At 46.6% G+C, this 22,298-nt stretch overlaps 1 protein-coding gene across 1 annotated transcript in view; it reads left to right on the top strand.

Annotated features, from left to right (window-relative positions):
• The window catches only part of APEH (acylaminoacyl-peptide hydrolase), a 46,871-nt gene extending 28,307 nt beyond the window's left edge, over nt 1–18,564 (top strand). Inside the window, exons 11-22 of the mRNA XM_082265363.1 lie at nt 2,524–2,584; nt 2,661–2,758; nt 5,286–5,340; nt 9,296–9,384; nt 9,474–9,612; nt 13,108–13,191; nt 13,272–13,352; nt 13,432–13,520; nt 15,768–15,958; nt 16,222–16,324; nt 18,153–18,259; nt 18,343–18,564. Coding sequence (XP_082121489.1) covers nt 2,524–2,584; nt 2,661–2,758; nt 5,286–5,340; nt 9,296–9,384; nt 9,474–9,612; nt 13,108–13,191; nt 13,272–13,352; nt 13,432–13,520; nt 15,768–15,958; nt 16,222–16,324; nt 18,153–18,259; nt 18,343–18,448 — 1,203 coding nt within the window. The 3' untranslated portion in view covers nt 18,449–18,564. The remainder of the gene's footprint in view (nt 1–2,523; nt 2,585–2,660; nt 2,759–5,285; nt 5,341–9,295; nt 9,385–9,473; nt 9,613–13,107; nt 13,192–13,271; nt 13,353–13,431; nt 13,521–15,767; nt 15,959–16,221; nt 16,325–18,152; nt 18,260–18,342) is intronic.
• The last annotated feature ends 3,734 nt before the right edge of the window (nt 18,565–22,298 follow it).

Genomic DNA, 22,298 nt, shown 5'->3' with positions numbered 1-22,298 from the left:
GAAGATTGCCAAGACCCTGAAACTGAGCTGCAGCACGGTGGTCAGGACCATACAGAGGTTTAACAGGACAGGTTCCACTCAGAGCAGGCCTCGCCATGGTCGACCAAAGAAGTTGAGTGAACGTGCTCATCATCATATCCAGAGGTTGTCTTTGGGAAATAGACGTATGAGTGCTGCCAGCATTGCTGCAGAGTTTGAAGGGGTGGGGGGGTCAGCCTGTCAGTGCTCAGACCATACGCCGCACACTGCATCACGTTGGTCTGCATGTCTGTCATCCCAGAAGGAAGCCTCTTCTAAAGATGATGCACAAAAAAGCCCGCAAACAGTTTGCTGAAGACAAGCAGACTAAGGACATGGATTACTGGAACCATGTCCTGTGGTCTGATGAGACCAAGATAAACTTATTGGTTCAGATGGTGTCAAGCGTGTGTGGTGACAACCAGGTGAGGAGCACAAAGCCAAGTGTGTCTTGCCTACAGTCAAGCATGGTGGTGGGAGTGTCATGGTCTGGGGCTGCATGAGTGCTGCCAACACTGGGGAGCTACAGTTCATTGAGGGAACCATGAATGCCAACATGTACTGTGAAATACTGAAGCAGAGCATGATCTCCTCCCTTTGGAGACTGGGCTGCAGAGCAGTATTCCAACTTGATAATGACCCCAAACACGCCTCCCTTGCTAAAGAAGATGAGGGTAAAGGTGATGGACTGGCCAAGCATGTCTCCAGACCTAAACCCTATTGAGCATCTGTGGAGCATCCTCAAACGGAAGGTGGAGGAGCGCAAGGTCTCTAACATCCACCAGCTCCGTGATGTCGTCATGGAGGAGTGGAAGAGGACTCCAGTGGTAACCTGTGAAGCTCTGGTGAACTCCATGCCCAAGAGGCAGTGCTGGAAATAATGGTGGCCACACAAAATATTGACACTTTGAGCCCAATTCGGACATTTTCACTTAGGGGTGTACTCACTTTTATTTCCAGTGGTTTAGACATTAATGGCTGTGTGTTGAGTTTTTTTGAGGGGACAGCAAATTTACACTGTTATACAAGCTGTACACTCACTACTTTACATTGTAGCAAAGTGTCATTTCTTCAGTGTTGTCACATGAAAAGATAGAATAAAATATTTACAAAAATGTGAGGGGTGTACTGACTTTTGTAAGATACTGTATGTAAAGCATTGTGCAGATTGCTGGTGCTATATAAGTACCTGTAATAAATAATCTAGTCCCCGGTAAGCACTGAAATCATAAAATGCTAATTGTGTACTGTAAGGTTATGGCTGGAGCTCTGTACAGGGACAGGTGACGGTAGATCATGGTAAAGCCCAACTCTAGACCAAACTATTGTTTTTTTGTTTTTTCGTTTTTTGGCAGCTTTTAAAGCGGAGTTCCGGCCATGAAAAAAAGTTTTCAATAAAAATACCCCGGGGACAGTCAGGGCTAGTACATTCCACAATGGCTAGCCTCTGTACTGTCCCGGGTCGCACTTACCTGCAAGAAGAAATACTTGCCTTTTAAAATTTCTTCTCCAGCGCTGCCATCTCGGATGTGGGCAGCTGAAGCCAGCGTGATCCTCTTCTGCGTCCTCTTCCGTGTCCTCTTCTCCCAGAATGCGCCTGTACCGGCCCCGCTCGCCACTTCCGGTGCTGCGCCGCATTCCTCCACAGCTTCTGGGCATGCCCAGAAGCTGTTTAGCAGGGAATGCGGCGCCGCACCGAAAGTGACGTGCGGGGCCAGTGCCGTTGCATTGATTCCTGGGAGCGATGACGTTCAGCTACCAGGAATCATTGCAAACCGGAAGTGACAGCGCGGGCCGAGGCCACAGAGGGAGAAAGTGGAAGAAAGGTGAGTATATTTTTCTACAATTACAAGGTAAGTAAAAAAAAAAAAAAAAAATCGTAACTATCCATTTCCTTTTCAGGTGACGAAAAGCAAGCGGATGGCCACAAAATCGATTATGTCGATTTTGTGGCCAGAACTCCGCTTTAAATATTGTTTGTGACTATTGTGATTATTGTATTATTTGTCACTGGGAGAATTCCTACTACTTTTTATCCCTAAAACACCGGGACAATTAATTGGGGTCACAAGGACAAAAAAGAAGGAAATTGGGGGACACTGGGACACAAAAAAAGTTACAATTCTTCCATAGCATTAAAAACACTTTTTTTTTCCTATGTGTTTCCTGCCACCTCGGTCTATATCATCCCCCTCCCCATCACCAGGACAGGAAGTGATTGGAGATATCTCATGAGAACACTGACAACAATTTAAAGCTGACAGGAGGGCAAACCATGTCCCTATTAGACATTCCCCCTCACCAGTAGAGGAAGTGAGTGTGAATCTCCAGTGTGGGGATACAGACAGCTCTATATACCTGACAGAGGTTTGGAAATCCACTGTAATTACTGGACTGTGATGGCGCCACAATGGAAGGCCTGTGGCCTGGTTTCTAGTGGCGCTCTTCCTGACCACGGTAAGATATTGTTGGCTTCATTCTAGTTTCTTATTTTGTTTCTTCCAGTATGATTGGTACACGAAGGTGACATCTGTGGTGGTGGACATTGTGCCCAGATCCAATGATGGTGAGTGGGGTGCTTGCTGGATTGTCCCCCATCTGGACATTCCCAGTCTGGTCTAAACCCCGTTTTCTCTCTGCAGGAAAGTTTGAAGGACTTTACACCTGGCTGCTGGCTCCGTTTTGCTGGTCAGCAGACAGTCAGAGGGTCATTGTAGATACAATGCTGCACAGTCAGCAGGTAAGGGGGCCGGTCCAGTGTGTGATCAGCCATTTCCTGTCCCTCCTCAATGTCTATCTATCTATCTATCTATCTATCTATCTATCTATCTATCTATCTATCTATCTATCTATCTATCTATCTATCTATCTATCTATCTATCTATCTATCTATCTATCTATCTATCTATCTATCTATCTATCTATCTATCCTCACCAGCCACTATATTAGATACACCTTGCTAATACCGGGTTGGACCCCCTTTTGCCTTCATTCTTGGTGCCATAGATTCTACAAGGTGTTGGAAACATTCCTCAGAGATTTTGCTCCATAGTGACATGATAGCATCACACAGTTGCTGCAGATTTGTCGGCTGCACATCCATGATGGCAATTTCCCGTTCCACCACATCCCAAAGGTGTTCTATTGGATGGGATGTGCTGAGTGTGGAGGCCATTGGAGTGCAGTGACCTCATTGTCATGGTGAAGAAACCAGTGGTGAGATGATTGGAGCTTTGTGACATGGTGCATTATCCTGCTGAAAGGAGCCATCGGAAGATGGGGACACTGTAGTCATAAAGGGATGGACATGGTCAGCAACAATACTCAGGTAGGCCGTGGGGTTTAAACCATGCTCAATTGGTACTAAGGGACTCAAAGTGTGCCAAGAAAATATCCCCCACACCATTACACCACCACCACCAGCCTGAACCGTTATCCCCCCCCTCCCCACGCCATTACACCACCACCACCAGCCTGAACCGTTATCCCCCCCCCCCCCCCCCCACGCCATTACACCACCACCACCAGCCTGAACCAGTGATACAAGGTAGGATTGGTCCATGCTTTCATGTTGTTTATGCCAAATTCTGACCCCACCATCTGAATGTCGCAGCTGAAGTCCAGACTCCTTAGACCAGCCAACCTTTTTTCAGTCTTCTATTGTCCAGTTTTGTTTAGCATGTGCGATGTGAAGCCTCTGTGTCCTGTTCTTAGCTGACAGGAGTGGCACCTGGTGTGGTCTACTGCTGCTGTAGCCCATCTACTTCAAGGTTGGATGGGTTGTACGTTCAGAGATTGTAATTTGCATACCTTGAGTGTAACCAGTGGTTATTTGAGTTACTGCTGCCTTTCTATCATCTCCAATTAGTCTGCCCATTCTCTTCTGACCTCAACAAGGCATTTTCTTCCACACAACTGCTCACTGGATATTTTTCTCTTTTTCCCACCATTCTCTGTAAACCCGAGAGATGGTTGTGTGTGAAAATCCCAGAAATACTCAGAGCAGCCCATCTGGCACCAACAACCATTACACGTTCAAAGTCACTTAAATCCCCTTTCTTTCGTCCCCATTCTGATGATCGGTTTAAACTTCAGAAATCGTCTTCACCACGTCTCGATGCCTAAATGCAATTGTAAAGTGTCCGGTGAGTATGGCATGGTTGTTGGTGGCAGACGGACTGGTCTGAGTATTTCAGAAACTGCTGATCTACTGGGAGTTTTTAACACACAACCATCAGTTTACAGAGAATGGTGGAGAAAAGAGAAAATATCCAGTGAGTGGCAGTTGTGTGGAGGGAAATGCCTTGTTGGTGTCAGAGGTGAATGGGTTCCAGATCATAGAAAGGCAACAGTAACGCAAATAATCACTCATTACAACCAAGGTATGCAGAATACCATCTCTGAACGCACGACACATTCAACCTTGAAGAAAATGGGCTACAGCAGCAGAAGACCACACTGGGTGCCACTCCTGTCGGCTAAGAACAGGAAACTGAGGCTACAATTCGCACAGAATCACCAAAATTGGACAATAGAAGATTGGGAAAATGCTGCCCTGTCTGATGAGTCTCAATTTCAGCTGCGACATTCAGATGGTGGGGTCAGAATTTGGGGTAAACAACATGAAAGCATGGATCCATCCTGCCTTGTATCGCCGGTTCAGTCTGGTGGTGAGGGTGTAATGGTGTTGGGGGATATTTTCCTGGCACGCTTTGGGCACCTTAGTACCAATTGAGCATTGATTGATTAAATGCCACGGCCTACCTGAGTATTGTTGCTGACCATGTCCATCCCTTTATGACTACAGTGTCCCCATCTTCTGATGCCTCCTTCCAGCAGGATAATGCACCATGTCACAAAGCTCCAATCATCTCACCGCTGGTTTCTTCACAACGACAATGAGGTCACTGTCCTCCAATGGCCTCCACACTCACCACATCTCATCCAATAGAGCACCTTTGGGATGTGGTGGAAGGGGAGATTGGCATCATGGATGTGCAGCCGACAAATCTGCAGCAACTGCGTGATGCTATCATGTCACTATGGAGCAAAATCTCTGAGGAATGTTTCCAACACCTTGTTGAATCTATGCCAGGAAGAATTAAGGCAGTTCTGAAGGCAAAAGGGAGTCCAACCAGTACTAGCAAGGTGTACCTAATAAAGTGACCAGTGAGTGTATATATCGGCATAGTATACATATATATGTGTGTGCAAATCGGTTGTGGACCAATCATAAAAATCACATTTCAATATTTGCTTCACGCAGAATCTGTATGTAGTGGACACGATGGACAAAACCGTGACTCTCCTCCAGTCTAAAGGTATAAATGCAGCACAGCGGCCTCCTGTCACCTGACCCAGAGTAACCTCTACCTGGGGGGATATTGTGAGCAAAAGGCTCCAAAAAATAATGAATGTGAACAGAGCAGCGAATTGCATTGCTTAGTAACTTACTATGGCTAGTTTGGGGGCTCTGCATGACAAGTACAGGGGTGCACTATAGTGAATATTGGGAAAGTTATGTATAGGTATCTGGTGGTGGTCAGATGCAGACCTGCATCTGCCAGTTACGCTTTAATGCCCTCATTTGGGTCAGCAGATGATAAGGCTTATTTCTCACTGGCGCACCACCCGACGGAGTCCGTTCTGCTCGATCCCCCGCTGAGCAGGCGCATGACGGCTCCGTCTACGCTCTGTCATGTTCAGAGACGGAGCTGTCAGATCCCTGCTCTCCTCTATGGGGAGATCGGATGAGAACGGACCGCCTGTCCGTTCTCATCCAATCCGATCCTCCAGACGGATGGAAAATAGGGTTTCCATCCATCCGGATTTCACGGACAGGATCAGATGGCAGCGGGTGTCAGCGGAGATGTCTCTGCTGATATCCGCTGCCCCATAGGGATGCATGGAGCATCCGATCAGGTCCGTCTTAAAAACTGACAGGCGGTCAATACAGCAACAAGGGTCTGGTTAGCCACGACTAAAACCTCGTACACACGCAACGATTATCGGCCGACCGAACGGCCGTCTTTTGTCCAGAGTGTTGTTGTGTTGGTTGAAATGTGCTCTAGACTGCACACGAATTTTCTCGGCCAACAAAAATCAGCTTCAGAAGTGATGTCATGTGCTGGTTTACTTTCCGTGTCTTTTTTCTTCTCTGAGCATGCCCAGTCTTGGTCATCAGATTTTTGTCTGCCCAAATCTGTACTGACTGACGGAAAATCGGCCGTTGTGTTGACAGCCAACAAAAATTTTATAGCCTGCACACCAGATTTTGTTCGGCCGAAAAGTTGGAGTCGGTTGTCGGAAGCATCATACTAACAAGCCGACAATCGGCCGATCGGACGTTGGCCAAAAATTCACGGCCAACAATCGTTGCGTGTGTACGAGGCATAAGTCTGCGAAAGGAATACCACAGTCTATACTCACCCACCTTCCTCTCTCCCCGGACCTCCCCATCTTTACATGGTCTGCCAAAGGTCTAAGCAACTTGAATCACATTCTCTCAAGCTCTGGCATACAGTCCTTCTATGACCTTCAAAAGTCCTTTGATTTGCCGCCCAACTCCCTTTTCCCATACCTAAGGATTCGTTCACTCCTCCCCAAAATTCAACTGACGTCTTAACCTTCCCTACTGGATCCAATCATGAAATTCTACACCACTCCCAAACCTGCAGTTAAGGGCATATCCCTCATATACAATATGCTCTTACAATCCACACAAAATGCATCCTCTTCATCTATGGTCTTCTGGTCTTCGATGGTGCCCAGTTCACCACCCCCACATGTGTGGCACCGAGCACTGCTCCTACCATTAAAAGCTTTAAGGTGCATATCCCATTGGGAATCTCTACAAAAACTATTCCTCAAATGATACTTTACCCCCTCTAGACTGGCAACTATGTATCCCTCCTCGTCTCCGTTATGCTGGCGAGGCTGTCGAGGAATAGGATCACTTCAACATATCTGGTGGGACTGCACGCATATCAAACCTTTCTGGAATTTTTTCTCAGTATTTCTATCCTCCCTGTGCAACATTTCTTCCCCACTTTCCCCTCTGTTTCTCCTCTTGGGTCTCTCAATTCCAACATGGCCCTCTCACATCAAAGTCCTGGCTACCCATGTCCTTATAGCAGCTCGTCTAGCACTGGCGAAAGCCTGGAAATCACCTAAACCCCCCACACTAGCGGACACCATTCTCTTGCTAAACAATCATCTCCGAATGGAATTTGCCTTCGCCAAAGCCAATATGACTCCCACCTCCTTCTACAAGCATTGGGCACCCTGGCTCTCTGATACTAGGAGTGCTAACCTATGACTCTCCCAACGGTCTCGATCTGTTTCCTGAACTCCGCCCCCAGATAACCTACATTATCCCAACTCTATTCTGTTTGGGAAATACAAGGCATCCCCACGGACTGGAGACACTCCCTGCGCTTTCTGCACCAGGTGTCCACCTACTTATTACAACATCTTCCTCTTAGGTTTTTTTTCCTTTTCCTTTTTGTGGAACCTTGCCGGTACATGATCCTTCCTCTCGTAGCTCCCCCGCCGATTGGCCCACCACTAGTTAATCATTGCTGACCCCAACCCTATAATACTCCCCCTGTTGTACCCGGTCCTGACTACAGTTGGTTCCCATGTGGGGTAGTCGGAGCCCGGTGTACCTTAAAGCGGAGTTCCAGCCTAAACACACACTCACCTGTCCCACAGTCCAGTGATGCGCCGTCTTCTCCCTCTCTGCTCTGCGGCGCCGGGATCACTGATGCGGGCACCCGGCTGTGACAGTTTGCCGCTTCACAGCCGGGTACGCACTGCGCATGCGTGAGTTGCGCTATGCGTCGTGATTGGCCGGCAATCTTCTGGGACCTCTGACATGTCCCAGAAGATTGCAGGGAGGAAGGGGGAGAGGAGAACTTCCGCTCAGGGCGCCGCGACGCTCCGAGCGGAAGTGGGAGCGGGTACCTGTCAAAACTAGGTACCCGCTCCCCTCCCCAAAAAATGACATGCCAAATGTGGCATGTCAGGGGGTTAGGACTATTTAAAGCGGAAGTTCCACTTTTGGGTGGAACTCCGCTTTAATGTTCTCATAGGGTGGAAGCTCAACACACTCGTATGTCACCGGCAAGGTTCACCTGAAGTGCCTTCACTCGACCTGTTATGTTCACGTTTCTTGTTTCAAATCTGTGACCATTGTGATAATTTTTCTCTTCCTTATTATGCTAATTACAACGTTTGTACCTAACCTTGCAAAAATTCAATAAAAATTTGGTTATAAAAAAAAAACTGACAGGCGGATCAGATCGGATCGCCCATGTGAAAGTGGCCTTAACCGCTTGCTGACCGCCGCACGACTATTTACTGCGGCGGTCAGCCCCTCACAGGCAGAGTGACGTAGTACTACGTCGCTAGCCTGTGAGGCTCTAGGGAGCGAGCGCGCACCCCCACGCGATCACGGACCCCCCGATGTCCGCCGGTCACTCGGTGATCATCGGTGCAGAGGGAGAAAGGCAGGCGGCTGATGTAAACAAGCCACCTGTCATTCTCCCCCTTTGGTTTTGCGCAAACCAATCAAAATACGCTTTTTTTTTACGATTTTTTTTTTTTTACCAAACATATGTAGCATAAAACAAATTGGCCGAAAATGTTAAAAAATTTTGATTTTTACATTTTTTTTTTGTGGGGAATTTCATATAAAAAAATGTGAAAAATATTGTTATTTTTGCAAAATTGGCGCTATTTTTTTGTTTATGGCACATGATCAAAAAATCGCACAGGTGATCAAATACCACCAAAAGAAAGCTCTGTTTGTGGGGAAAAAAAAGACGTAAATTTCATTTGGACGTCAAATTCGTTTAGGTACAGCGTCGCACGACCGCGCAATTGTCCGTTAAAGTCTCGCAAAATAGGCCCTGGTCAGGAAGGGGGTAAAATCTTCCGGGGCTTAAGTGGTTAAGCAATAATGATCTGCAGTTTTCTCCTCTCTTTACATCCCATTTATTGCTACATTTTGTAATTTTGCACCATTAGTCTTCGAGGTGGTTGGTTTACTAATGGCAAACCAGTAAATGTAAATGATGTAAAACTTCACTTTACAATGAAAACCCAATCACATGCAAGGGGACAACAAAAACTGCATTTTTGCTTACACATGATTGGATGATGGAAGTCAGCAGAGCTAATTTACTAATCTGTGGAGCAACTGCACTTGCAAAAGTACACAGCCCATTTTGCCTTTAGTAAATCAACCCCTCTGTGTCTGCCTTATCCCACCAGAATCCTCGTCGGGCAGCTGGAAGCTGATGGCGATTGATCGCGATTTGTTGGTTGTCAGGTTTTCCTCTCCGAGCTGTCCTCCAACTGTGGTGAGTCCAATAACTCTGATATGTGGTCATCCCTGTCCTCAACTTCCTTTCCCCATCCTACAGACATATTCTTCTTCTTCTCTGTACAGAAAGTAGGATTTCTTCCGCCGGCCGGAAAGGAGGAGGAGATTAGCTGGGTGTCCTTGGAGGAAGAGAATCCCTTAGCAGACATACACTGGAGCTACAAGAGCCACAAACCACCCCCGGAGCAGGAGAACCCCCAATACCGTAAGTAGGGCCTCCAATAAGGGGGTACAAGCGGGGGCCAAGCCCTATGCAGATTGACATCCGTCATCACTACACCGAACAAAAAGAGTGAGACTAGGACAGGACTCCTAACCTTGGCATACAAGCGGTTAATGAGCAGGATCTAAGACTTTTGTGATGGTGTAGAAAATTATGTGATGTAATAAAAATAGTGCAATTACAAAGAAATACACTTAATGCCAAAGAAATGTAGTGACCCGTGTCTTCACCCAAACATTGGTCATCAGCAGCCTGATGTCACTCTGTCTTCCAGCCATTGTTCAGCATCCAATCAGACCCAGACGCAGGTAGTTATGTAATGCGCCATTGTGGGGTTGCAGGGGTGACTTATCTGATTCTGGAAGCCCCCTTTAATTAAGGGGCCCCCAGATCAGAGCCCCCTTCCCCTATGTGAATGAATATGGGGTACATAGTATGGTATGGTTCGGGGGGAGGGACACTCGATCGTATATTTCCCCCCTCACTCTTCCTGGCCTGCTGGGCTGCATGCTGAGATATAGTTCTGGTTTGGATTTTGGGAAAGGACCCCATGCCCAAAAGGGCCTGGTGTGGATGCGGGGGACCACCAAGCCGTGTGTTTGGGTTTTTTTTTTTTAATGTCGCCACTTTTTTACATTGCATTCTACTGTCAGGGGGGAATCCTGATAATAGCAAATGAGTCATGGTTGTTAATCACTTCCCCCCGGTTCACATCATACGACGTCGGGGACTTGAATTGCGATATCTGAATGATGCCTGCAGATATCGTTCTTTTCTGTCGGTGATTTCTTTCACAGTAAACACAATCATAGCAGCTGTTTCACTGCTTGATTATTTTACAGGCAGCGGAAGGGGAAGTCGTCGTACCCCATCCACTCCCACTGCCCTCCTCGCCCTCCCTGCCCTCTTCAACCTCCTGTGCTTCTCTGGTCTCGGGAAACCAGAGAATGAACCCGATGGCGGCGGAAGTTTACCATAGAGCTGACCAAGGACCAGATGGTCCCCAATCATCTCTATGACTCTCGGAGGCTGGAAGTGACGTCATTACGTCACGTCCGGTGCCGGCACATGTAAACACAGCTGTTTTTTAGTTAGCCTGAGATCGATTTATTATTTTTTTTTTAATCTCAGGCTTTCCAGCCTAAAGGAGAGATGTGGAGTCTTAGAGACCCCAGATCTCTCCATAAAGAGGATCTGTCATGCCGTTTTCCTATTACAAGGGATGGTTTACATTGCTTGTAATAGGAATAAAAGCTATCAAAAAGTGAAAAATTAAAGGGAAAGTGTAAAAATAAAAAAATGAAAATAAAATATATACAAAAAAAAATTTAAAGCGCCCCTGTCCCCGCCTGCTCACATAGGTAGGTTGCGTGCGCATATGTAAACGACATTCAAACCACACGTGTGAGGTATCACCATGACTGTTGAAATGTGAACAATAATTCCAGCGCTGGACCTCCTCTGTAACTCTAAACTGGTAACCTGTAAAAAATGTTAAAGGGTAGCCTATGGAGATTTTTAGGCACTTAAGTTTGGCGCCATTCCTCGAGTGTGGGCAATTTTAAAACGTTACATGTTGGGTAGCATCATCCTTCACATTATCCAAAAAAGTCTGGCTAACTTTGGGGTTTTGTTTTTAATTTGTGAAAGTGTTTTTTTTTTTTCCCAAACATTGCTGCGCAAATACTGTGTGACATAAAAAGTTGCAACAACCGGCATTTTTATTCCCTAGGGTCTCTGCTAAAAATATATATGTAATGTTTGGGGGTCCTGAGTAATTTTCTAGCAAAAAAATAATAATCTTTACATGTAGGAGAGAAGTGTCAGAATTGGCTTGGGAGGGCCGTCTGCTTCTTAACAACCAACTATTTACTGGTTGTTGGGGACACAAGCAGCTGCTGGCTCCTTTAACCGCTTTCGTACCGCCCGCCACAGATTTACTGCGGCAGGGCGGCCCTCCTGCGCAAACCGACGTAGGTCTAGCTAGGGGCAGCGGGGACTCCAATGCACGGGGCAGGCGGCTCTGATTGCCACCTTACACCCGCGCTCACTCCCCTCTGAGAGAGAAGACTGGTTAGCTGTTGTAAACACAGCAGACCGTTCTCTCTGAAATGTTCACAGAGCTCCTGTGATCCTTCTATATAGGATCACCGGTCTCTGTGATCATTTCACAAGCCCAGCCCCCATACAGTTAGAAACATGCCCCTAGGTACACATTTAACCCTTTGATCACCCACAGTGTTAACCCCTTCCCTGCCAGTGTCATTATTACAGTAACAGAGCATATTTTTAGCACTGATTACTGTAGTAATGTCACTGGTCCCCCAAAAGTGTCAAAAATGTCAGTTGGGGGTCCGATCTGTCCGATGTCGCAGTCCCGCTAAAAATCACAGATCGCCGCCATTACTAGTAAAAAAAAAAACAATAAAAATGACATAAATCTTTGCCGTAGTTAGTAGACGCGATAACTTTTGCGCAAACCAATCAAAATACGCTTATTGTGATTTTATTTTTTTACCAAAAATATGTAGCAGAAAACAAATTGGCCTAAAATGTTAAAAAATGTTGATTTTTACATTTTTTTTTTTTTTTGGGAATGTTGTATAGCAGAAAGTGAAAAACATTGTTTTTTTTGTTTTTTTTTCAGAATTGTCGCTATTTTTTTTGTTTATAGCGCAAAAAATAAAAATTGAAGAGGTAATCAAATACCACCAAAAGAAAGCTCTATTTGTGAGAAAAAAAGGACATCAATTTTATTTGGGTACAGCGTCGCACGACCGCGCAATTGTCCGTTAAAATAAAGCAGTGCCGAATCGCAAAATATGGCCTGGTCATTAAGGGGGGAAATTTTCCGGTCCAGAAGTGGTTAACAACCAGCTAAAATGAAACACGTTCCTTAACTATTATATGCCTGGATCACTTCATTTTTACCACATGCATTTTTTTATTTCTCTCCTTCAGCAAATCGACTTTAACGCTGTAATATGCGGAATTTACCAGCGTTTTTGGATTTTGAGATAAATAACACACAAAGGGATAGTGAATTGACATTTTCAGTATCGCATGCGATAATTGGGAAAGATGTGTCTTATCACCTAAATTCCACATGTAATCTCCTTTAGTGAGTGGAGCCCACAGCCCACTAAACCACTATGGATTTTTTGGAGGGAGGGTACAGGGTCCCTCAACAAAGAGGCCAAAGGGAGCCCCATGATTTCTGATGGTGGCCCTGGTTCCTAATATTCTAATGGAAGCCATAATGAGTGATTGGCTTCAGCAACATTCAGAGGAACCTCCAAATGCCTCTGCTGGCTTCTCCGCTGTAACATCAGCTGTTCTCAGGTCTAACTCTAAACACTGAAGTGGCCATTCGTTTTTTTGTTTTGCATAATTATCATCCTTTTATTCTGGAATAATTTCTGTGCTTTCCTCATTGAATGCTAAGATCAGGTTTTTTGTTACTTTTGTCTCTTGCAGCCGGTCTGGAATACGAGTCGATTTTCATGAGGCCTCAGAATATTCCTGCAGAGGGTCGCATCCCCCTGGTGGTTTTTCCTCACGGTTTGTTGCTGGTGGTGCCTTCTATCTGTGGTGTTGGTTCCTCTGTCTGTACCTTGTGTCACTCTGTCCTTTCCCTGCAGGCGGGCCGCACTCCGTGTTTGTCAGTGAGTGGATGCTGTTCCCGGCTGTGCTGTGTAAGATGGGCTTCGCTGTTCAGTTAGGTGAGACTCTGCGCTGTGTGCTAATATTTGGACAGAAAACTCTGTACCCCAAATTCACTTCTCTTCTTTGCAATGGCAGTGAATTATCGGGGATCGCTGGGCTTCGGGCAGGACAACGTGATGTCTCTGCTGGGGAAAGTCGGTGATCAGGATGTGAAGGATGTTCAGGTAAGTGCACCTGTCCTTATCATCTGTACTGACCTTATTATAGTCGGCACTTATATGTCTTTGTCTCATGTTCAGCTATTGTTTTTTTTATTTTACTAGTAATGGCAGCGATCTGCAATTTTCTGCGGGACATTGCGGCGGACAGATTGGACCCCTGACTGACATTTTTGACACTTTTGGGGGGGACCAGTGACATTACTACAGTAATCAGTGCTAAAAATATGCACTGTTTCTGTAATAATGACACTGGCAGGGAAGAGCTTAACATTGTAGGTGATCAAGGGGTTAAATGTGAACCTAGGGGAGTTATTCTAACTGGGGGGGGGGGGGGGGGGGGCGTGGCTTCTGAAATGATCATAGAGACCCGTGTTCCTATATAGAAGGATCACATGGGCTCTGTGATCATTCCAGAGAGAAGAACGGTCAACTGTGTTTACAACAGCTGACCGTTCTTCTCTCTCAGCGGGGAACGATCGCGGGTGTCAGGCGGCAATTGGGGCCCGCTGATGAGCAGGGGGTGGCACGCGCTCACCCCCTAGCCTCCTGCGCGCGCGCTAGACCGACGTATAGCTATGGAGTATAACTGCGGCGGGCGGTCGTAAAGCGGTTAAAGAGGTACTCCAGGGAAACCTGCTAATAAAATGAGCATTGATGACATTTAGTAAGTATATAGTTATTACTCTTGATTATTTCCAGTTTAAATTTGGGCTGTTTTATTACTGTTTTCCTGCATGTGGCCATCTTCACTGTGGGCAAGTGAAGCCATGGCCACTCAAATCCACCCTGCATTCGTATCACGCACGCACACGAGGTCCACGTCTCAGCCGCACTAAACAGTGTTTCCAGCCCCTTGTTTACACGTTGCTATAGAAGGGACAGCGGAAGTTTGCTGCCACTGCTATAGGAAAGTACAAAGGGCTTTAAGTGCTGTGCTTAGTGCGGCTGAGATGTGGACCTCGTGGGCGTGAGCAATATTTTACATGGAATGCAGGGTGGATTCAAGCTGCCATGGCTTCACTTGCCCACAGTGAAGATGGCCATATGCAGAAAAAGTAAGGGCACCGTGTATCTCTGGCCGTCTCCGCCCCTCACTGCAACACTCGCAAGAAAAAAACCCCATTGACATCTAGAGCTGCCTACATCATTCGTCTAGGCGAATGATGTAGATGAAGACTAAAACTACTGGAAAAAAGGTATTTAAAGGCAGCCCAGCACACTTTTTTCATCCAGTGATATTAAAGGGAGGGGGAGACGGGTCCTACAAGTTTATAAAACTGACAGAAGGTCCCCTTTAACGCCCTCATACTGTACATATGTGTCGCTGGGCCACTGATGTTTCTGTCACTGAGAGTGCTCCCAGCACAGAGACAGCTGTGAAAGATGGCTCTTGGTCTTTTTAATAATTGGTAGCCGGCTGGCCTGGCACCCAATCGTCTGGGCACTGTGACGGTGGTCACGTGATTGGCTGATCTTTCCCGCCCCCCCCCCCCCCCCCACCCCCTAACCTATTAATGGGATTCCAGGGCAGACAGGAAAGGGTTTAACCTTTTATGTAGCTGTGGCACCCTTTAAAAGCATGCAAAGGCACCCCAGTCTAAAATGTAGAAAAACATAAATGTTCTCAATGGGAAACACATCAGAGGCTCCCATTCCCCACAGAGGTCCCACCACAGAGGATCAGAGAGTCAGAAGGCCCTATACAGTGATGGCGAACCTTGGCACCCCAGATGTTTTGGAACTACATTTCCCATGATGCTCAACTACACTGTAGAGTGCATGAGCATCATTGGAAATGTAGTTCCAGAACATCTGGGGTGCCAAGGTTCACCATAACTGCATCACATCAGAGTCCCTCCTATACATGGGCGCCCCCCATCATATCAGATTCCCCCATCAACAGAGTCCTACCATCCATCTCTAATCCTGGGCAAACTGGGGCTTGTGTCTGTGTCATCCCGGGGGGAACTCAAAGGGCACCCTGGTTGAGAAACTCTGACATAAAGGCACACAGATCCCTTGATCAACCACTAGATGGTGCAGTCACTTATCACCCCACCTATCCACACTAGAGATGCACCGATTCCCTGATCCACCATTAAATGGCACACTCACTCACCACCCTATATTTCCGCAGATTCCCAGATTGACCGCCATATAGCTATCCGCAAAATACAGCAGTAATAATGTCTATTGCTTTTGTACCAGTAGATGGCGCAGTTACTAATTTTCCAATCTTCCATCATACAGACGGCGGTGCTGCAGGTTTTGCAGGAGGAGCCAATAGATTCACAGAAAGTTTCATTATGTGGTGGATCACATGGAGGATTCCTCTCCTGCCACCTGATTGGACAGTACCCTGATTTCTACAAAGCCTGTATCGTCCGCAATCCTGTGACCAACATCCCAACAATGACTGGATCAACAGACATCCCGGACTGGTGAGATCAGCGGCAACACTTTTTTTTGTATCTGTAGGAGTCACACTCCTGTGAGAACATTCAAATGACTAACCTGCAGGTAGGCCTATAATGAGACCTGAAGCCAAGGCCAGCACTGCATTAGATGCAGTACTAGCTGGTGAAGCACTGCGCTGAAATATTTCATATCTTAGTGAATGATCTTTTGTTGTGCTGATATTCAGAATGTTTTTTTTTGTTGTATATTGCAGATCTATACATTGATATTATTCATCTCTCTATAGGTGTCATGTGGTATCTGGCTTTACATACTCCTACCAGACCCTCCCCACCGGGGCCCATCTGGAAGAAATGTTAAAGAAATCCCCCATCATATATATTTCTAAGGTACATTATGTAGCAGGCTATGTATCATACATGGGTAGAAATTTCTCCAGGCAATGCACCCCCTGGATGTGCCTGGAGGATGACCAGATTTTGGGCATGGTAGCAGTGCATTCTGTGCTTCTCTGATGTCTCAGCACCCACAGAGATCTGCTTTAATATTGGGATCAAACTGGGATCATGTGGGCTTCAGGTGGTAAAAATTGGGTCATACTGAGCGAAGTTGAAGCAGTGAGTATCCCTTCAGAAGCTTCAATCACCATTGTCTCAGTTGTCCCTGTGGTGCTGTAATATTGGGGTCACACTATATTCATGGGGTCACACTATATAGTCAGGCAGTGACTAACCGAACAGAAGATGCGATTATCAGTCTGTAATCCCAGCAGGTGGGGACCCCGATGCTATAATAATGAGGTCACACTGGACTTGTCAAGAATCAGCAGCAGGGATGGCCAGATGTGCGTGGCTACACTCACAGGACTGGGACCAGACTGTGTATACTTTAAGTGAGATTTATTTATAGTGTAACAAAATCCATCTAAACACAGAAAACACAAAAATATATGTGAACCGAGTGATAGAATACCTAATAAACTGCCTAACTAATAACTAACTATATACAATATATACAAAATATGGAACAAAGAAAAGTAAAGGAAAACTGGAGGTACAAAGAGTATATGGGAAGGGGGAAACGCAACCGGGATCAGGAACAAGGGGGGCAGGTAAATGGCAGTTGGGTACATGGCAGGAGCAAGATCGGAATCAAAGACAAACAGAATCTGGCAGCAGCAAAACACTGGAATGAGAGGCACTAGTAGGGGTGGACCTAAATACCCTCTCAGCAGCCAGCATTAGGTGGAAACTGATTACTAGGATCTGCTGGCTGCTGGGAGACACCCCCTGGTTGACATTGGAACTACAACCTTCCTCTCTGGGAAAGCACAGTGCCACCAGCAGGTGATCCAGATCCTGACAGGGCTTGGCTGAAGTCCAGGTGGTAATATTGGGGTCATACTGGGCTCAGTTGGGGGTTCAGGTGGTGAGGATCCAAACACAAGATGGGATCACCAGTCTGTTGTCCTGGCAGTTGAGGATCCCTGTGCTGGTTCATTTGGAGATCAGATGGTAATATTGGGGTCATACTGGGCTGTGTTAGAGTTCTGGTGGTAATATTGGGGTCATACTGGGTTTAGGTGGAGTTCAGGTAGTAATATTGGGGTCATACTGGGCTCAGTTTGGGTTCAGGTGGTAATACTGGGGTCATACTGGGCTTGGTTGGGGTTCAGGTGGTTATTCTGGGGTCATACTGGGCTCAGTTGGGGTTCAGATGGCAATATTGGGGTCATACTGGGCTCAGTTGGGGTTCAGGTGGTAATATTGGAGTCATACTGGGCTCAATTGGGTTTCAGGTGACAATATTGGGGTCATACTAGGCTCAGTAGGTGCTCAGGTGGTAATATTGGGGGGTCATACTGGGCTTGGTTCAGGTAGTAATATTGAGGTCATACTGGGCTCAGTTGGAGTTCAGGCGTTGAGGATCACCAGTCTGTAGTCCCGGTCGGTGAGGACCCCGGTGCTAATATATTTAGTTCACACTGGGCTCAATTGGAGTTCAGGTGGTAATATTGGGGTCATACTGGGCTGAGTTGGGGTTCAAGCTATGAGTATCGAATCAGAAGTTGCAATCACCAGTCTGTGTTGTCCCTGGCACAAGTGGGGACACTGGTACTGTAAAATTGGGGGTCACACTTGGCTCACTTTGGAGCTTCAGATTGGATACTCACTGCCTGAACCCCATCACCAGTAGTGTCTGTATTGTCCCCGGCAGGTGAAGACCCCTGTGCTGCTGATGTTGGGAGAAGAGGACCGGCGGGTCCCAAACACTCAGGGCCTGGAGTATTACAAAGCACTGAGAGCTCACGGTGTCACAGCACGGTCAGTTGCATTCTAGATATTGTCATCCATTTTTCAATTTGTGTGTATTGTGGAAAATCTCACTTGTTGTCTCCTCCTACCAGGTTACTCTGGTATCCCGGCAACAACCACGCCTTGGCCAAAGTGGACGCCGAATCTGACGGTTTTATGAACATTGCACTATGGATCCTCAAACACCTGGACCAATAATATTCTAGCTTTAAAGGGCAGCTCCACATAAAAACTGATATGTTACTACCCCTTTTATTGATTCTCCACTCTATGGCCTTATGCACACTATGTGCTTCTGAACGCTTTTCTCATGAGTCGTGACCGGAAAAAAGCAGCGTAAAAACACACCTAAAGCTGCATTTTTGAAACGCCTTAATGTGCGTTTAAAGGTGTTTAGCCATGTCAAGCATTTGGGCATTCATTTCATTGGCCAGAATAGTAATTTATTGTTGCCATTGAAATGAATGAATGCTCTAGTGCAGGTGTCACTAAAGGGCAGACCGCGGTCCGGACACGGACTGAGTGACAGTCCTGTCCAGACCGTGGCCACACCACTTGGCAGCCTGAGTGGACTCCTCTCCTGCGGCCGCCACTGCTGTTAAAACTCACAGCAGAGAAGAGGGTGGGAGATACGGCAAGTCTACATGGGGAGTAGGAGCTGCCCAACCTTTCAAATAAACATGTGGGTGATGGGTTGCTAGGACACGAGGCAGTCCTAGCAACCACTCACTTTTTTGTTAACGAGAATAGTTGGGCAACTCCCACCCTTAGTGCAGACTTTTTGTGCCTCATGTCCTCTTCCCTGTAAGTTTAACAGCAGCGGCGGCATCAGGCAGGTGAGTACATACAGAAGAGGAATCCACCCTGCCATGCATCCCGCCCTCTGCCGAGCTTTGTTTAAGTAGGACTGTGAAGGGGAAAGTGCTGTGACTGCAGTGGGGCCTTTGGTTTATAGGGGCTGTGATTGTAAGGGGAGGATGTGGGGGGGGGTTGTAAAAAGGGACTGTAATGTGAGGAGGGGGTGAAACTGTGATGTGAGGGGGGGTTGCGATGCAAGGGGCGCTGTGATGTAAAGGGGCACTGTGATGTGTGGAGGAGGGCCTACAATTGCTAGGGGGGGCTGTGATGTGAGGAAGTGGGAAGCTGTGATGTGAGGAGGATGGGGGAGCTATGATTGCAAAGGGGACTGTGATGTGTGGAAGGGGGGAGCTCTAGTATAAGGGGAGAGCTCTAGTGTAAGGGGAGGTCTGTGATTGTTGGGGGGGCTGTGATGTGAAGAAGTGTGAAGCTGTGATGTGAGGAGGCTGGGGGAGCTATGATTGAAAAGGGGACTGTGATGTGTGGAAGGGCGGAGCTGTAGTGTAAGGGGAGGTCTGTGATTGCTGGGGGGGCTATGTGAAAGAGGGGACTGAGGACACTGATGTAAAGGGGGAGGCATGGCTGTGATGTGAAGGACCGAAGTCATATAACAAAAATGGGATTCAGACCCCCTTCAGAAAAAATGTTACTGACTGGACCTCCGTGAATTTTATTTCAGTATATATGCATATTTCTGCCCAAAAGCTCCTCTTCTGAACATAATTTTGGTTCTAACAAGTGGAATCCTAATGACGGCCATAGATAGTTTGACAAACCAGCCAAGATTTGATCCATCTATGGGCAGGCTGGTTCATCCAGATTTCTGCCCCTAAATGCCTGTGTGTGACACGGAGGGGTGTTTAGAGGCAGAAAAGAAAAATGTCCAAGGCCTGTATTGTGCATGAGGCCTTAATAAATGGTCAGTGTCAGGGTGACTCCTTGTCTCTTATCTCTATTATCTCTGCTGCTCCCACAAGGCCAGAAACTGTTACTGGGAAATCTGTAGACAGGCCGAAGGCACAAACAGCCAGGGGGGTAGATCTCAGTTCTGCAGGGGGGGGGGGAGGAGACTACTACGGGGGGAAATTCTAGCAAGTGCAATCTTAATGCCGGCCATAGATAGTTTGCTGAATCAGCCAAGATTTGATCCATCTATGGGGCAGGCTGGTTGTATTGAAGTCAATCCACCAATGACTTCAGTACAACCAGCCTGTTGTTTTTTTTCTTTTGATCACTGCTGGCGGCTATAGCCACTAACAGTGATCATTGTATTCTGCCGGCCAGGAAGGCTCTCCATCAGCAGCACACAGTAGCGTTGTGACTATGTTTATGGGGGAATCAAGCTAATTTTCTTGGTTGCAGAAAAGAAAATTGTATAATGTATGGTCTGCTCTACATAGAAGACCAATAGGGGGATTCAGTTCATTGGTACTAATCAGTTTTAGGTAGAGTTGCCCTTTTACCTATGAACAAACCATTCTACAAAGGGCTGTGAACTCAAGCACTAAGCAGGGGGCTGGTATCCAGTGGGCGAGGGTTTGTATTATACGGGGGGGCATTTATAAGGATTTTCAGTGCCCCCCCAATTTGTATCTTCGGGTCCCGGTTTGGCTCGTTTCCTGCTGCTTATCATCAGTAATGCACTTCTGAGAATGTAAAGTACTGAACTTGTTCTGGGGTTCTTCTGGATGGTTCTCCACTCCGCATAGTGGGAGGGGGGAATATGAATCATGATTTAATATGTAATGAGGGCGGAGCTAAACTTTAATATGGAAAACATTTTATAATGAGCACTCCGCCCTCTGCATCTTCCAGCGTATCCATTACTCACCTCACTTTCTATGGGCTGGAATTGGCCCCATGTCTGCACTGCTGTTCCTATTGGGGAATGACCCCTCCACTCACACTAGTGCTACTGACCTGTCACGGGGTTAGATTTTAGAGGTTACATTTTGGGGTCTATTTTTTTTTTCCTAATTACTAAAATTTGCTTACATTTATGTACTTATTTTTTTTGTTTCTAAAGCAATAAAATATTTGCCATTTATCCTGTGGCTTCTCTCCTGTTTTTTTAGATTCAATGTGGTTCTAAAGCTTTAAGGTTTTTTACCTTAATGCATTCGGATAAAAAAAGCTTCTGTGCAGCAGTCTCCCTTACCTGAGCCCCCTCCAATCCAGCTATGTTCACGAGTGCCTCGACTGTTTGGGACTCTCCCACCTCATTGGCTGAGACAGCAGCAGGTGCCATTGGCTCCTGCTGCTGTCAATCAAAGTCAGTGAGCCAATGAGGAGAGGGGGGGTGGGGCAGAGCCTTGGCTCGGGTGCCCCCATAGCAAACCGCTTGCTATGGGGGCACTCGGCAGAAGGGAGGGACCAGAAGCGCCCAAGAAGAGGTGGTTTGGAGCTGCTTGGTGCAAAACCATTACACAGAGCAGGTAAGTATAACACGTTTGTTATTTTTAAACCAAAAAAATAAGAATTTAATATTACTTTAAGGCAGGGGTGTCCAAACTATGGCCCTCCAGCTGTTCAGGAACTACAATTCCCATCATGCCTAGTTATGTCTGTGAATGTCAGTGAATCACAATGCCTCATGGTACGTGTAGTTCCGCAGCAGCTGGAGGGCCATAGTTTGGACACCCCTGCTTTAAGGTAAAAACCCTTCTGTGCTACAGGAGCCCCCCAGCTCCCTTCTCTTTCCTATTAAAAACATAGATGGTTTAGCGCGAAAGTCCATAATAGCAGCTAAAAACTGATAATTTATTAGTCCGTATGAAATAAATATTCATATGGCTTAAACTTCAAAGGGGAGAGCAACAAATAAACAAGTCCACTATCCAGGGCCAGCCTTCTGAGGGGGGAGTAAAAACAGATTCCCAAACATGTGTAGCACTGCTGAATTCTTCACCTTTCTGGGTCCCTCTTGGTTACCGTTAGCAACTGCATGCAGAAACTTAACACTTTACTTTCCGGCTCAGTCAATGAACAGTCTAGGGGTTTTTTGTTGTTTTATTATAAATAGGGATGGGAGAAGGGAAGAGTGGGATACTCCGGAACTTGAACTATTCACAATTCTGAGGACTTTTATCTGAAGATGCCAGCCAGGCTGTGAATTTCACCTTGCCACTAGATGAATTGTAGATACTGAGGAGGAGATTTACTAAAACTGGAGCACTAAGAACCTGGTGCA

The sequence above is a fragment of the Pelophylax lessonae genome (assembly GCF_965119305.1).
Source record: "Pelophylax lessonae genome assembly, chromosome: 8".
Classification (NCBI taxonomy): Eukaryota; Metazoa; Chordata; class Amphibia; order Anura; family Ranidae; genus Pelophylax; species Pelophylax lessonae.
Note: the sequence above shows the minus strand (reverse complement) of the source record. Positions and strands in the feature narration are given on the sequence as shown.